At 43.6% G+C, this 17746-nt stretch overlaps 1 protein-coding gene across 1 annotated transcript; it reads right to left on the bottom strand.

Annotated features, from left to right (window-relative positions):
- Positions 1-198: 198 nt before the first annotated feature.
- On the bottom strand, positions 199-10859 carry LOC121076224 (transmembrane 4 L6 family member 1-like). Its single transcript, XM_040570387.1, is given in 5 exon segments — positions 199-397; positions 1204-1268; positions 1270-1350; positions 7107-7172; positions 10689-10859. Coding segments are annotated over 5 exon segments (582 nt in total).
- Positions 10860-17746: the final 6887 nt, after the last annotated feature.

Raw genomic sequence — 17746 nt, 5'->3', positions numbered from 1 at the left:
AGCTGTTTTGAAATATCCGAGGGCTAAGTTGTCCCAGACTATAATGTGATGGAGAGACTGACAATGTGCAAATGCATCTGAGCTGCCTCTGCTCTCCAGAGGTTCTCGTTCGGGACCTATGCATATCTCTCTGATCGTGTACCATTATCAGAGCCTAAAATACAGAATTGGTAAGAATGCAAAGCACTCTGATACCTTTTACTGCATACCAACCTTTTTCCTCATACATGTGCCACATATGAAGCCAATAAGTCCATTGGCGACTTGAATGAAACAAAGAACAGCCTCAATTGCACCAATGGCCAAGAGAATAGAGAAAAGGACAATATTCCAAAGGATGATGTTTTCAGGTTCTTTGCAAATGCTCCATGTTGTCTGGTTGAACAAATAATTGTATCTGTGATAAAGAAGAATAATTGGCATTGTATTAGAAAATTACACTCTGAGAATGCTTTCACTTGTACGCCATTACGAAAAGGGTTTGCATTTTCTGGTTTACATTTTCTGAACTTGTCTGCACAGTGGGAATTGAGTCTCAAATTCTCCTACAGTTGGTAAAAGGTGGTGATTCTCTTCACGATTCCCTTTGCAGGGTTGTAATTGATGACTTGGTAAGAGAGCTACACCTGTACTTTGCTGCATGCTCAAGAATCTCCCTTTTGTTTCACAGCTAATAACTAAAGGGAAAGGTCCCTAATGGTTTTAAAATGGGTCTCCATAATCTCCATTTCTGCTGTGTTACCTCAGCCCAGCCCATCCATCATCTCTAGCTCTGGCTTGAACATCGTGGTTGCCACGGTTAATCTTAAAGAATCAAAGGAGATCTGTGCTTTGCTTTTCAAAATTAAGCAGAGTAGACACAATTCATGACGATTTAACAGATTAACGTGGCATAGTTGTCAAATATTTCCTTTTGACTGACGAGAGTCACAGCTCATTGCTCAGCAGCCTTTTGAAAGTGTGGTGCATCTTGCACAAAGGGCTGCTGACAAGCACGATGGAAGAAACTCAGGCACCTTGCCCACATGTAAGCCCTTGGTCAAGGAGATGACCAGCTGGAACATGTTGGCTCAAAGGAGTGTGAATTCAGGTGTAGGCAAGGTGGATCACCAGTCCACTTTAGAAAAATTCAGATTTCCTCTAAGAAGGTGTATTTGTGGATCATAGAAAGCAAGGCTGGAGGAGCCTGCAAGTCGTACTCACTCCAGAGTGTTGTTCCTGAAAGGGTAGATGTATTCTCCATCACCCGTGTCACACAGAGGGCCCCCCAATCAGACCCATTGAGGAGAAGACTGCACAGTACACTCCTCCTGCAAGTCCCAGCAGAGACAGAAACACTGACAGCAGCATCTGAAAGGGAAAAGGTTTTCAGCAACACATGAACAGAGGCACTGACTGTCATGGAAAGCTTACAATTAGTGGGAAGGAAACTATCTATCTGTTTCCTACTATATGCTAAAACTCATAGCATGATATTTGTGGGATAAAAAATAGTTGACTCCTCACTAGTGCAGCTGTCCTAGATGTTAAAGGATTTCAGACTATACTTGTTTTGCTTTTAAAAGTGGCTAAGACCATAGCCATAATCATTCCATGTTATTATTATAAATCTTACAGCTCTTCTTTCAAAAAGCAAATATGAAGCCAGTATTGGCTTGACGTGGTCCTCCGTGCCCAGAGAAGCTGTGGATGCCCCACTTCTGGAGGTGTTCAAGGCCAGGCTGGATGGGGCTTTGGGCAACCCGGTCTGGTGGGAGGTGTCTCTGCCCATGGCAGGGGGTTGGAGCTGGGTGGTCCTTAATGTCCCTTCCAACCCAAGCCATTCCATGATGATATCACATGGCTTGGCAATTCCAGCTCTTCTCCAAGAGCACCCTTTTCAGCCCTTGAACCAACAGAAGCCAAGGGCCAAGCAATTACTGAACCAGGTATGAAAGCAATGGAATATGTGTTAGTTATTTTTGCCAGTTAGTGAGGAATGCAACACAGCCTTTCTTATGGCTGCTTTCCTTCACTTTGCAACAGCAAGAAATGTGGTTACTACTGCTCATGTTGAAGAATCTAACTATGCTGCATGTGGCAATGAACCAGTGGTGACTTCAAATGACGTGTGATGCACTACTCCCATGAAAGTGCTCCTTTTGTTCTGTGTTGGGGTAGTTCTTCTTTAATGGATGGTATGTATCTGGTTGCAGTTTGCATATAGGAGCAAGAAGCTCAGGCAGGTGCTACTAATGTTGTGTCTATGGCAGACTTTCCACAAGTCTAGTCAAGAATCCTTAACAAGGATTTGTGGTTGTTTGCAACAATGCCAAGAAGGAGAAGAGGGCAGAAACTCTGTGGAGCAGACTGACAGAGCCAGGAGAAGACCTGGTCGAGAGGCAAGGCAGCAGGACTGCCTGCAAGCCTGAGGAGGCACATGGCAAACACTCCCATCCAAGACGGGTTTGAGGCCAGGCACCTCAAGCCTCCCATTTCCCTGTTGCCAGCAAATACCGGTGAGGTCTGACAGTCCAAAAAGAAGGTCTAATGTCAGCTGCTCTGCAGAGCTCTGCACTACAGACCCAGATGGAAATATCCACTGTCCATCTTGGAGATTTGTGACATAGTCTCAAAAACTCCTCGCTATCCAGACATGTTTAAGCTGGTGAATGCAATTTCCAACTTGCCAGCTGATGACATTACTGCTTTCTGTGCCTTTTTGCCTGTTGCCAGTGTGTGAATTAACTCATTTTGTGTGTTCTTTGCTTCTAAAGCAATCCTTGAGCTACCAGTTGCTGGGATTTCTCATTAGACTTATTTCATCACAATGATTAATAGTTGTCTTATTTTTTTTTGCCAAGCTGGACACTCTTTCTGTCTTTATCTGCATGCTGTCTGAGTTGCATCTTAGCAGAGCGTCACGGTCAGCAAAATGTAGATAATCTGGAATACTGTCCTGGACCAAGGCAGTGTCTAGGTTGTAGCCAATGCCCTGCGTCTCATAATAAGATCACCAGCTATGCCTTGCAGTGAAGGTGAGTGACTGATACCATGTCTGAAGCTCCTGCCTAGCTGAACCATTTCTCCTGATCTGTTTTCTGTTTACTTCATCTGTGCATCTACATCTTGGTTAAATGATCTTAATTATGATAATGATTAGTTTCATCACAACACACCAGTATGGGGAGTCCCAATGACAATCATGATAGAAAAAGTCAAATGGTCTCTTGCTGTTACTATGTTTGATAGTGGTTAGTACTGGTACCAGTAGTACTTGTCAGTGCTGTCTTTCATGACTGTTCTTTGACACACGATTTTCTCATTTGGAATCTCTTGGGTGCATGGTTGGCTTTGTTTCACCTATTTCCTTTACTGTACCTATGATCACATACTCAAAGATTTTACTTGCCACTGAAAAGGGACTCTGAAATGGATGCAGCTGTTAAATTGGCTCTTCTCAGCATTTTCTAGACACAGGGTGGCTTTTACCCATTATATTTACTGTTCTGGAGACTTTTCTAGAGGTTTGTCCCATATTCTATGGAAATCAACAATTTTATTAACTGTTGGATCAGTTAATAATACTCTCTCATCATCTCAACTGTTCAACATTTTCCCTACTTATATTGTTTTCACTTATCACTTTTTTATTTTGTATTTTTATTTCCTCATTTGCATCTTCAGTTGCAAAAAGAAGTCTAAGCTGAGATGCTTGAGTTTGTTGAAATATTTAGTAGTGTTATTTTTTTATAACATATATGTTTTTATAGTTTAGTAGTGTTGAAATATTAGTAGTGTAGTAGAAATATTTCAGTAGTGTTGGCCAGTTCTCTACCTCTTGCAGAGGTTTTGCTGATCATTTTTCCTAACTTTCTTTTACCATTATCATGCTTTATCCTTCACAAAATTGATTTGTCTTTGCAGAGCTTATGAAAGTTTTTAGCATTCGTTCTTTCAGCATTCGCATCAGCTGCTTTGGTAAAGTTAACAAGTTCCTCCTGTCCCAGATGGTAGTGCTCTCTACTGCTCTTTTTTCCCCTGGCCTTTGTCTCATACAGATTTTCTTTCTTCTCTGTGTGTTATTTATTTGTTTATATTTTTATTTATTAATTATTATTATTATTTTATTTTAAGAATTAATATCCTGCCTGGTTATTCAGATATCTCACTTATCTGGGTTTGTTGGTCTGGAAAGATTCTATGGCTATTCTTGTTCTACTAGTAACTCTTAAGAAAGGTGTAGAGTGAAATACTGAGTATGCTTGCTGACGCAATGACATATGGTGTATTTTAGGGGCCTTTTTTCCTCATTGTGCCAGCGCAGCAGGTGTTTTCAGTTGTGTACATGCTAAGCTGCAGGACACTGAAGCTTTCTAAATCTGTTACTTTCCAAAGTCATTACTTCATAAAGCAAGAACAACAAGCCATCTAGGTGTTTTTGCAGGCAAAAACTTAAAATGGACTAACAAAAAAAAAATTAATCAATGCAGAACATAATCACTGTGAACTGGACAACTTAATACGATGAATAAAAGGATGAGAAATACAGTAATTATTCTTACTGTTGTTGATATTTCAGCAGCATGTAAAGACTGTGATGAAGTCTGGATCTATTAAACCAGGAACTGCACAAATTATCATAGGATAGAGTCCCAACCCTGAGGAAAATGGTTATATTCTGATTGAATAGTCATTCCAATTACTATTTTTTTAGCTTTTTTTTTTTTTTTCAAAAAATAGCTAAAGCTATTTTTTACCTTTATTTTTTTTTAGCTTAAAAAAACAAAAAGGTGGCCAATGTATCCTCCAGACCACAGTGACTCCTGAGTAGCTCTAGTGAGGGCTATTTTCCTGCTGGTGGATGGAAGTTGGTTGGACAAGCCACCAAAGCTGGGGACCCAATTTCAGGTCATCCCAGAGGCACCTTGCAGGGAGCTCTGGCACCTTGGGAAGCCGCTTCCATGGTGCATGTTTGAACCAGCCCCAGAGCTCCTCTGCTGTCCGGAGCCTGGTGACTCACACCATCCAGCCCTGGGTACGCAGCCCGTATGTTCAGGGTGTCTGAGCCACCCTGCCATGGGTCTCTGTGCATGTCCTCACACTATCCCCAAGGCAAAGTTTCCATAAGGCTTCTTCTCCTGAAGAAACACATCACTGGTCTTCAGATCTCCCTACTGAAGTTACATCTTCTATAGGATCAGAGAATATCTTGAGTTGGAAGGGACCCACCAGGAACATTGAGTCCAACTCCCATCTTTCTCCATGCTTGGAAATCACTTTTCCCCAGGGGCTGTGGAGGGGAAATGTTTTAATGCCATCCATAACAACTCACTTTTTGCTTATGCCCTCATCTCATTTATACTTTTAAGCCACAGGATGACTTGTACAGCTGCACCTTTTTCCACTTTTAAGAGGTGGACAGTTTCCACAGTCCCAGACAGCCATTTCAAAGCTATATAGTCCTCACCAAGATTTTCTCTAACGTGCTTGTCAGTAGCTTCATCGTCTGGCCATCGACTCTCTTCCTACAGGTACTGTAGAACATAAACTAGTTTCTCAACAATGTGTTTGTTGTATTCCTCTAAGAGCAAACAAGGAAGAGGAGGAACAGTTTGTACAAAACCTCTCAGTGCTGGGAAGGTGCAGACAGGATACCTGGCCACCGCGGGCCATAGCTAGCACCATCTCGGGCAGTGAAACGGTGGTGGTGGGGAGCACATGGAGGTCTGCAGATGTGGGCTGCTGGGCAGCACTGTGCTGCTGTCATAGTCACTGGGCTGAAGGAGCAAACCCAGCCTGTCCTGGGACATTCAACTCTTGGCTGTGTAATATTTAGGGTTAGGATTAAGGGAGAACGGAGACTGAACTGAGCCCAGACCAGCTGAATTTCCCCACTTACTACTTTCAGCAGGGCATAGGAACACCCACAGCATTGCCGTTTTTCACCGCTGCTTTCTATATCACTCAGAATTTGGAGAAGCAGCTGGCTGTGGCACTGGGCTCGCTGTGCCGAGGCTCACATCCCAGCCCTGCAACTGGCCTACTTGGCTACATCGCTAGCAAAATCCTGCTTGTTGTGCATAGGACACCTAGTAAAATCAGTGTAATGACATGTCCCTCGGGATGTACTCACTGACATCCCAACTAAGAATGTTATTTTGGTATTATGAATAATGAACCAAGTAAAGTAAAACATCTTGAAGAGGTAAAGGTCATCTCACAGATCAAAATAAATAATAATTGAAGAGTACAGAAGAGATGCTTTATTGTATGGAATCTCTTGTTACAGGCTGCTTCTGGGAGGGAAGAAGACAAAAAAAAACAACATTTCTAAGCCAGTTTATTCTTGCTAATAATGATGGCCACACAGAAGTCTGTGCCCTGGGCTTGAAGATTATTGAAGATGCCTGTATAAAATGCTGTTTCATTCTTAATTATCAAGGGAAAAAATCTCTCTGGCCTTTGTGTGGATGACATAGAGCCCAAATTACATTTACATCTCTCATGTACATAACCCTTGGGCAAACACATGCTGTGGGTCAAAGCCTTGCCTGGTGACCAGACACTGGGAAGCAGAGCTGGTTCCTCAGTGCCAGCTGCAGTGGCTCAGGCTTTTAGCCTGGACCAGAAAAGTAGGTGAATTATCTGCCCGTACACAGGTAAGCAGGGATCAATCTATGGTAAAGCTAATTGTCATGGAGGGGTATGGAGGAAAGAGGACCAGAAAGAGGAGAGAGGAAAGCAGAAGGAATGGGCAATTGTCTCAGTTTTTAGGATCACTTCAAGCAGGAGAAAGCTGGAGCCATGGTTTACTTTTTGTAGGGTGAGGTGGAGTATCTTTGTCCCCCTCTACCCTCAGCACTGTGGCTAAATGCTCCTGTACCTCCCTGGCTGAGTATGATTTCCCTCATATCAGTGGCTGTAACATCACAACATTCCTGTTGGCTAACTGAGATCTCAGCCCCAGCCCAGGGACGCTGCAGATCAAGCTCTTCTTCTGCATTTCCCTGACTTGGCTGTTGATGGTGGTGTGACGGTTTGTCATTGTACGTTTCCGTCTGCTGAGCAGCCATTTAAGAGCTATTGTGCAAACCCTGTAGTGCCATTTCAACACATCTACTTACCCCACATCTGTTAGCGCAACATCCTGCTCCACCTGCCCCCAGCATCATGAATGCCGGCAGAATAGCCTGTGAGAAAAGCACAAGCTTAATTCATAGAAATCATAGAATCACAGAATTGGTATGCAGTACTTCTGTTTGGATGGTTTTTAAAGTCTAGGAGCTGGGGCATCGTTTTCCTCAAATGCAAACCAGCTTCTAGCACTTCTCCATGAGTTGCACCAGCTGCAATGGTGCTTCTTGCTGAAGAGTTTGCTTTCCCTTCTCTGTCTCGGTTGAGTGTTTTAAGCACTGGGATATTGTCCATTCTGGAATGGAAATTTTGAATGTTTATGAAAAAAATAAATACAAAAATGTTTTCTTGAGAGAGTATAAATTTACATGACACAGAAGAAAACCTTTCCCTCTTGACTTTCACTTCAGCAGAATCTAAATAAGTTTATTTATCCCTGCAGCAAGAGTTATGACAGTTTAAATCTTCTGAGCATCTTGCTCTAAATTATAATTGGGAAGTGGGCCTTAAACTTCCTGAAAAACATCGAACTTATGTTCTTTGTACTAAGCTTCTGGAAAACCTACATGATGGACATCACTCAGCAGGAAACTCACAATTCACATCAGCTTTCTCCATGGTAATGAATGGGTGGAGCTGGATGATATAGCGGAGTCAGCAATCATCCATGTCTCAGGACATAACGCCACCTTACACAGGTGCTCTGGAGATAGGAAAGGCTGCATTCGGTTTGGTAGCTAGAGGGCAAGAAAGCTTTTGTGGGTCTAGCTGTGCAGCCAAAGCACTCCTGCTGCCTGGCCTCTGCCCACCACTGTCTGTGTAGGCATCTCACAGAGCAATGTAAGGAAGTAAGTATTAGACAAACTAGGAAATGGTCTCTGTAAAGTTAATGAAAGAAGGAGAAAAAAATAAGGAAAAGGAAAAAGCTGTGAAAACCAGCCTGACTAAATGCTGGAAAGATGTTGTCCCATGTAGGAGAGGAAGAGCAGAATGTCCAAGATGAATGAGGCTCAGGGAATTTATAGTGCGAATAGCCATGTTATACTATGCAGGACAGTGTTATGAAACCTGCTTAGTCTTGCAGCCCATAAATATTCTTCAGTGGATTTCCTCTTAGCTGTATTTTATGCACCCCTCAGAGGCAGCCTCCAGCATGAGCAGTGGTCATTGGACCACAGTTGGAGGCCTGCAGATGTAGAGAACTGTTTAAAAGACTTTCCTCTTCCTGAAAAAAGCCAGCTCTTAAATAATCACAGGTGATCCCCACGGCAGCCCCAGCCCCAGCATGCTACCATCTGGCTCTCAGGAGAGCTAATGTTGCCCTTTCCTCCAGGGCTGTCTTTCTTCTTCGGAGGTTTCCCATCTAAGCTGTGGGCACTATTCTTTTATTAGCCTGGCTAAGGATGAAGGGTTTGCCTGGCAGCTTTCTTTTTCCTTTTCCTTTTCCTTTTCCTTTTCCTTTTCCTTTTCCTTTCCTTTCCTTTCCTTTCCTTTCCTTTCCTTTCCTTTCCTTTCCTTTCCTTTCCTTTCCTTTCCTTTCCTTTCCTTTCCTTTCCTTTTCTTCTTCTTTTCTGTTCCTTTCTTACTCTCTTTCTCTCTCTCCTTCTCTCCTTCTTTCCTTCTTTCTTTCCTTTTTTTTTTTTTTTTTTTTTTTTCCAGTGCCTGATTATAAACTGCTGCCTTTTGATTGGGAATGGGAATTTGCTAGATTTGGCTGCTGTCAGTAAAACAAGGGCTGTGCGTGAGCCATGGCTCAGACAGGCATTTCTCTTCACTTAGGCTTTCCATTAGGAAGGATGTTACTGTGACACATGGAGACAGCCTTCCTCTTTACACCCTCAACGTTGCAAATAAGAAAATGGAGAGGTTATCATGTCATATAAAATTTCCATTAGAGAAGCAGTGGATGAGGAGGGATGAGTGGGGCTGTCTGCTCAGCCAAGGGGTGCGCTGATGATCTGGGTATCAGCCGATGGATTAAGACCCCAGGTGGAAGCAGGTTTCCTGGCATGGGGGAATGCCATGTAGCCAGGTCTGTTCTCACTGGGGAGCCAGGATACAGCCCGGGCTCCGGTCATGGGGGACCCTGCCCCTCACATTACTTCTCTGCATGGCCCAGAAGCCAGTCTCCATTTTCATGCTTCCATCACTTGGAAGAAGGAGCTGATGATAGCGCTTTCTTTCCTCTACTCTTCACCTGTGGGCATTTGTCACGCTGTTCTCTGGAAGACGCGTACACTCAATGCCGTTGTTTGTGGATTGATAATTACTCCTAGTGCTGCCGTCTGAGTTTTCAAGGTCAGCACAATTTTTTCCTCCCCTCTCACTTTCTGTTCTCATTTTTGATGTATGTGGTGCTGGCCACAGGCAAACCTCTGTGGAGGCCTTAAAAGAAGGCACATTTTGAATGAGCCTGTGATGCTCTCACGTTTAACATCTGCCTTTCCTTTCATTGAACGCCAATGACTCCTGGGCTTGCAGTGATACGAATTTTCCGCAGGTCTCTCATGTAGTTCCACTTCTTCCTTTAGGCTGCCTTCCACACACTCATGCTTACATTTGAGCTCAGTGTGAGTAATGTGCCCGAGTGGCAGCTGGAAGAAGAAGGAGGCAAGCTGCTGGTGGAGAACAATTTATTGAATGATCCTATACCACATTTCTGCTGGGGGAAATATGAGTCTGAACCACATCCATTGCAGTTTTCCCATAGACTTAAGTGGAAGCTGCATCATGGGCTGACTGAATGAGATTTGCTTCTTTCTAAGTTAATTATTCTTAAATATTCAGGTTTTTTTTTTTGATGTGCAGGTGCCCAGCTCTGTGCCAATTTACCATCTGCCTAGGCTGCATAACAGCCAGTACTTGTCATATGTATGCCACTCGCTTGGCTTTTTATCTGCACTTGGGCATGAAACAAAGAAAGTACAAGGAGCAGCTTTCTGATGAACCGGAAAGATCAGTGTTCCCAAACATGTTCCCTTCTGGTTATGGATATTCAGATGGAAACAATTTTTCCTGAGTGGTGGAATGGAGGAACTGGTTTCAGAGCATCACACACAAGCCAGACCCAATCCAGAAGGAGGTGGCTTTGGAGGAACACAGGAGGTATCTGGGATTTAAGCCATTTGCAGCTCCACATTCACACAGCATTGGCTGGGTCTCTAATGAATACCTACTGAAACACATTTCAGTTTTGCTCTCAATATTTTTTTTGTCAGAATAAAATCAGTTAGAGGAGTAAAGAAGGGATGAAATCTCACCATCTCCAGATGAGCTTAGGGGTCAGCATTGTTTTGACTTATGGAGACATGAATACCCACATCACTTTTCTCCCCAGGGGAAAGCAGTCCTACTGCTTCTCCCTTACCTGTAGTCTTGACATTGATTTCAGGAATATGTTGTATTCCTGTGACAGGTGACTTTGTCAGTCTTGAAGGCATTTTCTCAGTCTTGTACCCCACCTTCCCAGTTAAGCTGCTCAGATATTTGTGCGCAAGATATTGCTATGATTTTTGTTAAATTAACAGAGGTCCAACAAAACGTAAGAAGCAGAAGCAACACTTCTCTCTTACCAGTATCCCAGCTCCCAGAATGCCATGGAAGAACCAGACCAGATCGGTTATCTCGCTGAGCTGCAGGACTTGCCCGTTGGGGAAATAGAGGAGGATGTTGGAGACTATAGCACATAGAGCCAGTGGGAACAGGATGATGCCAATGCACCTCGAACACTTCCCTGTGCACATGGTAGCTTGCTGCTGAGGAAAGATGCAGGTAGGTTTGGGTTACTGTGGTGTTACAGGCATGGGATTTCAGCAGTTTTCTTCTCTAATGAAAGAAGAATCAGATGTGAGGCAAGAAATGTTCCAGCTCAGACATACACAGGTAATATTGTTATACAGTGTCTGTTCCCTTCAGAGTCTTTATTTAAACTGGAATTATTCCAGACTGGGTTGCTTTAATTGGATTTATTTAAAATTGTCAGGAGTAAACGAGTTGGCATTAAATGAATGAAGATGTACACTTTAGTTGTTAATGGACGACTGTCTGTCCACTGGGAACACAACTGTGACCACACAAATTGATACCCTATTGGCAGACTCATGGTGGGGCTAAGGCCATGTGTAGGAGCTTCAGGTTGCCTGGGATGGCAGTCCTAGGAAGCTGATTTAAAAAAAACATAAGTACATCAAGTTCGGGGGCTATTTGCCAAGGGCAGGTCACAGAGCCATCCCACCATAATGTGTAAAACTGCAGCTTAACACTCCACAGTGGTCAGGTTTTTCTTCTAAGATCAAAGAATCATCTGTTAAAATCAAAGAATTGACACATATGAGGCTCTGGTTGGAAGAGGTCTCTGCAGGTGTGCAGTCCAACTTCTTGCTGAAAGCTGAGTGCCACCAGCACTAGAGCTCTGCATCGGCCATGGCTTTGTGTGGCTGTGCCTTGAAACCCCCATAGGATGGAGCTAAAATGATGTCATTTAAGGACCTGTTGCAGGGCTGCCACAGCATCTGGGTGAAAACATCTTTCCTCCCATCTTGTCTGAACCTCACAAGCTGCAAATGTTGCAGTTGCTCCTCATTTTATCCTCTCCCATCTCTCCATCACCTTCGTCATTCCCCTCCAAGCCTTCTGTAGGCTGCTATTAGATCTCCCTTCACCGAAGTAAACAACCCCAGCTCATACTGCACCTGTGCTGCGATCTATAGCCAACGAGAGAAGGCTGATCAATACAAAGCTGGATCCACAGATATTTCTCCATGGAAGGTTGGAAATTTCAGACTATTGGAACTGAGTTTATCGAACTTTCAGACTGCCATTAATTTTACGGGACAAACTGATCAAAACTTCTTCATGATCAGGGGTTGTTCAGCTTGGAGAAGAGAAGGGGAGACCTTATAGAAGCCTTCCAGTGCCTAAAGGGAGCTTATAAGAAAGACAGAGAAAGACTTTTTACCAGGACCGGTACTGAAAAGAAAAGGGGAAATGGTTTTAAACTATAAAAAAAAAAAAAAAAAAAAAAGAGTAGATTAAAATTAGATATTAGGAGGAAATTCTTTACTGTGAGAGTGGTAAGGCCCTGGCACAGGCTGCCCAGAGAAGCTGTGGATGCCCCATCCCTGGAGGTGTTCAAGGCCAGGCTGGATGGGGCTTTGGGCAACCTGGTCTGGTGGGAGGTGTCCCTGCCCATGGCAGGGGGTTGGAACTGGGTGGGCTTTAAGGTCCCTCCCAACCCAAACCATTCTGTGATTCTTATAACTTCACTCCAGCTCAAGGTTTCCAAATGCATAAAAAATAACGTGCAGGTTTCTGTCCTCAGAGAAAGCCGGTGATTTATGACAAAAGAGGTTTTGCTTTATGATCAGCACTTAAAATGTAAAAGAAGGATCTGGATACCCACTATTTTGTTACACACACCTGTGTTATACACACGCACCCATGCACACACAGAAGCCTACGCTTGCTACGTGCAAATAGTTTTTGTAATAGCCAAGGGAGTAAACAGTGAAACCTGCCTCAATTTAGTCATGTGCATTGGCTAATCCTGAAAGTTTTGTGTCAAAAGTTGGTGTTGGGAAGATATTAAGCAGAGTAGGAGTACAGAAATCAACCCAGGTTGGGTTCCCAAGCAAAAAAGCCCAGGCAGAAGGCAGTATGAAGACATTTGAGACAGCCAGAGACAGACTGAACCCAGCTTTGATGACAGAATGAAGACAGCAAAAAGGTGAGGTAAGGCATGAAGACAGACCTGTGTCCTCAGACCTCTGATTTGAAGGGATTCAGTATATTGCTGCGAGGGCTCTGCAATTGCCAGAGACTTCTGAGTTTGCATTTCTACAGCAAAAAAATTGCATTGTTCTCTGTTGCTGTGAATTTAATAAGAGCACTCTGCTTATATGCATTATCTTCTGGGTACTTTATAATCACATTATGCATTCTAATCCAGCTTTAAAACAAGTTATCTGGCATTAAACTATTTCAGAAAGGAACGTTTAACCTGGTTTATGGTCATTACCTATTGTTTATATACTGCTCAAAATTGGGCAGGGCATTTTGCAAGCATCTGGAAAAAAGCCCTGACTTAAAAAGATAAAAATCTGACCCGACTGGCAATGTGCAAAGGAAGGATGAAGCAGGGAGGGGATGGAAGGAAAAAAAAAAAAAAAAAAAAGGAGTATTTTAACTGTCTTTCTCCAAATGCCAAATGCATTTGGTATTTTTTATTATGTTGACCTTTGCCTGCTCTCCCGTTTCATTCCCACTTTTGCTTTTCCACTCATTTGCCCAGCTTCACCTGCTCCCCCCGCAGAGAGGAGCGAACAAGCATGGGCACAGCCTTTTCTCCTCGCGTACAGCTCGGTCTTGTCGGGGAGCTGCACGCTCTCCTCCGCATCTCTCGCACATAGCTGCAGGGCCTAATTCTCACCTGGAGCTCAGGAGCAGGACGCCGCTTTGGCTGGGAGAGCACAGGTTTACTCCGGGAAGGATCCAGCCCTGACCTATCTCAACACCAATTCACACTGCAAGGAGAATTCAGGCAACCATCAATCGCCAGATCTAACGAGAGCCTCCACCACCAAAATCAACGCAGCTCTGTGACCTGTGCACATCACAGAGAGGATCTGGCTGTGTTATTACAGCTTAGGAAAACACTCTGGATTGCCAGAAGCGCTCAAAATGCTTTATTAATTCAGCAAACAAAAGCACTCTCTGCAGCTTCGTTAGGCGAGGCGGTGAGAGTGAGCTTCTAATTTCAAGCTAGGGCTTTAGAAAGTTTTGTTTTGTAATGCTGAGAGAAGAAATACCACTGCTTACCTTTTATACGGGCCTAAGATGGCCTCCAGGCCCCAGAGCTTCCCGCGGCCTGCGTCCAGCTTCCCAGCTCCCCTTTCCTGGAGTGTGGCAGCCCGAGAGAGGCACAGCGATGTTTTCGGGTGATGGCCTCTGTTAAACAAATAGTGGTTCCTCTCCAGAGAATGAGGAAATACCCCAACTTGTTGCTGGTTGGCCAGCACGAGGTTTGCGTGCCACTCTGCCCGATTGATTACTTGAGGGCAGTGTTCCAGCGGTCAATGCCTCAGCCCCCCAGGACATGAATTTGGGATCGGTGGAGCCCTCTTCACTGCCAAAACCATTTCAGTTATGTGCGGTTGTAGAGGGGAGGATAGGCACATGAAGAGGAGCACCCTGTGCTGTGCAGAAAGCGCGGTCAGAGCACAAGGCAGTGGTACAGCAAACTCCATCAGTTGGTGCAGAGTCATCTTCTGCACAGCAGGCTTTTGTAGGTTAAAGTTTGGCTTTGGCTTTGCTCCAAAGCATGTTGCTTTCAGCCCAAAAGGGAGGGTAGGAGTGATAGCTCAAGGGGTGAGAGACAAGGGCAGATAACAATCTTGCAGGGTAGTAAGGTGTGGTTTGGGGACTATTCCCACTCTTCACCTCACTGGCTTTCTTCTTTCAGTAACCTCTTCTTGTCTTTGGAGAAAAATTCTCACTGTGAAAGATTGGTCATGTAGGGTGGAAGCCATCTCACATGACTGTAAATGTCTGTGAGACACATGTCACACCAGGATGCCTTTATTCCTGGTGAAACATGCACTTTCAAGGGAAAAATCACCCAACCTATTTTAGGAGCTACTGTAGGGTTACAACAAATGCAGGTGTTACAAAGGTTCAGGAATCTCAATGCTTATTCAAGCATAGATGATGGTATCTGCGGTCAGATGGATCCCACCCATGAGGACTTGCAAGTGTGGCGGGGTGGCTGTAAAAGCACGGGGGCAAAGCCTGAGACTCCAGACCCCAGGTTGCGTGTTTAATACCACCAGAATCAGAGGATGCAGGGAAAATTGTCTTCAACCTGACTCATGGTAGTGAAAAACCTTTAAAAAGCCCATAGAGCGATCTCAGGCAAATAAACTTCATTACAGTAAAAATGGCAAAAGTGAGGGAAGCAGCTGAACTACTGAATCCATGCCCCAAACTTCAGCTGGTGTCAGTGGCAACAGCATTTCACCCTGTTTCATGTGGTGGTGCTTCAACTCCATGGAAAAGAAACAAAGAATTAATCAAAAAGGTGAGGTTTGCAAGCAACTCTCACGTAATCCTTGAAAGGGCAAAGACGCAGAGCCTAATGGCATTTAAAGTCTTCAATTTAAAACAATTTAAAGACCGTCATCAGTTTGCACTGACAGCTGGGGCATGTGGGGTGAGACTGCCAGCTTTTGTGAAGAGTTAAGAAGCAAATAAGGAAATTTCATAATGATATTTAAGATGAACCTACTTGTAAATCTCATATGCTGGTTGCTAGGAGTTTTGATAGACTCCTGTTTTGCACATAATATCTCTAAGATGCCATGTTTTCCATTTTCATCTAGCCAAAAGTCTCCTTTGGGGTCAGCATCCGTGACCTTGATTCGATTTTTCTTTTATTTTCCCTGGCTCAAAGACCTCTGGGACAGCATACAAGGTTCATGTCTGCACTTTCTCATCTGAGCTGTGTTCCTATCTCTGTATATTTCTTTACTGACCATTTTTAAATTTCTTCTCTTCACCTTCCAAAGCCTATCTCATCTGATCATTTAGTGTGTAGACTTAATACCTAGACTTAACTGTGTCTGTCTCAAATCCCCCTCAGTGCCTTTTGCCACTGAATACTTAATAGTTTTTCCAAGCAAGTGCATAATGAACAGAATCAGTATTGTGCCAGTTTTGTGCTTTTTAATTAATCTACAGCAACCTGTTGTCTTTTGTACTACTACAAAGATTTTAAACTGTTTAGGATGAGTTCAGTGCTTTCATCTGTGTTTGTGCAACAATTTTCACTCCAGGGCTTAACCGATGACTAGAGCTTCTAGCCATTAAAGAAAAATAAAAATGGTGGTAAGCTGTATTAAACACAATTCTATCTTCAGGAATATTTTTAGACTTACAGATTACTGAATGGGATCTGTATTCAGTCTTTGATGAGAACTGAACCAAATTCTTTCTCAGTCCAGCTTGAAATACAGTTCTTGTTCTGCCCTTCTCTGTGATCTCCAAGGGAAAGGAGTTAAAACATGGGAGAAGGCCCATTTTATGCCTGCTGAAGATCTTTCCACTGGAATGAGAATAGCAGCACAGAATGAAGCAGAGCACAGGAAAGTTGTTTAAATCCCCAAACCGAAAGTTTGTGTTATCTCCAGAGAGCTCGGCTCTTACCTGTGTTTCTGAAGTGATAGACACCCTGGAGAAATGGAAACAAACAAACAGAAACCATAAAATACTTAGAAGAACAGGATTTTGTCTGTGAAGTGTTTTGCAGCTAAGCTGAGTGTATACAACTGTATGCATCTATTTTTCCCCCTGCAGTATTGACTTTGAAGGCAATGAAAGCATTTTGTGTTCCACTGATCAATGCCTCTTGATTATATTGACTTGCTGTGCGTGAGCTCTGATCCTCCTTTTATTTCTATCTTTTTAGCCACAAACTCTTTATTAGTTTTCCAGTTATGTGTAGTAGCCTGGACACTGAGAGAGGAGATGTAAATATGCAAAACCTCCTGTTCATCATGCTGGGAATGAAAACAGTTCCAGCCCTGCAATTTCCCTGGGTGGTGCACTGCGTGAGTTAGAAGCCAAAGAATTACAGCCCCGTGCAGGTTTCTGAAGGGCATATCTGACTGCCCACTTAGTCTATTAATAGATGTGTCCCATTTGCAGCGCAATAAACAGAAAATGCCCTATTTGCTGTTGATACTCTGCGTCAAAAAGGATCCAGGCAGTTCTATTGTCATTTATTCGAGTATAAATCTGGAGTGTAAATCTCATAGGTGCACAGTGATGCTCTGCTCAGTTCAATTTATTCCACTTTGGCACCAGGGCACAAACAATCTCTTGTTGCTGTTTCCTATGACATTTTGTTGGTAATGTTTTCTTCCAGTGAAGGACAGGGAGGTTGATTTACCCAAGGAAGAATCACTATTTACGCTGAATCAAACTGCTAAGAGGCTTTTTCAGAGCCAGGTTTATCAGCTGGGTTTTGCGGATAGCCTGTCCTGAGCCCCAGCTGGCCCTTCTGCTCTGGCAGCAGGTACCCGTCAGCAGGCCTGCCTGTATCCAGGAGCGTCAGGGTGTCCTGTAAAGGTACGAACAGCAAGGTGAAATTGGTAGGACGGGCATTATTCAGGTTTTCCTTTACTCAGTGTATCCCAGACCTGCGTAGCCCCAGCTAACACAGAGCCAACCTGGCATGAGTGCAGAGGAAGATGAGCAGGAGCTCCATGCCAAAAGGCTCACATCTTCAATCAGATCAGAGACAGCTGTAATAAATAACATTAAATAATCGTCTGGTGAAGGTTATGGTGCTTATGATAAGAATATATGAGAGCTTGAAGAGGTGGAATGGTAGTTGATCCAGACCAAGTTTAAAAGAGGCTGTCTGCACTCGTGGAGTATATTCACTGCAAGGTACCATCACACACATGCAGTCCTAACACACAGTGTGTTCTGTTCATGTGCTTCACTGGGACAACAGCTTACATGGGTGGATCTTTCCTTTTTATTTTACCCATTTTCCCAATTTTTTCCTTCTTTCTTTTCTTTTATTTCTCCTTTATATACATAACCCCCTTTCCTACATCCTTATGCTCTC

This window comes from Cygnus olor, chromosome 1 (genome assembly GCF_009769625.2).
Source record: "Cygnus olor isolate bCygOlo1 chromosome 1, bCygOlo1.pri.v2, whole genome shotgun sequence".
NCBI classification, from domain to species: domain Eukaryota; kingdom Metazoa; phylum Chordata; class Aves; order Anseriformes; family Anatidae; genus Cygnus; species Cygnus olor.
This window is presented reverse-complemented; position numbering and strand designations above follow the sequence as displayed.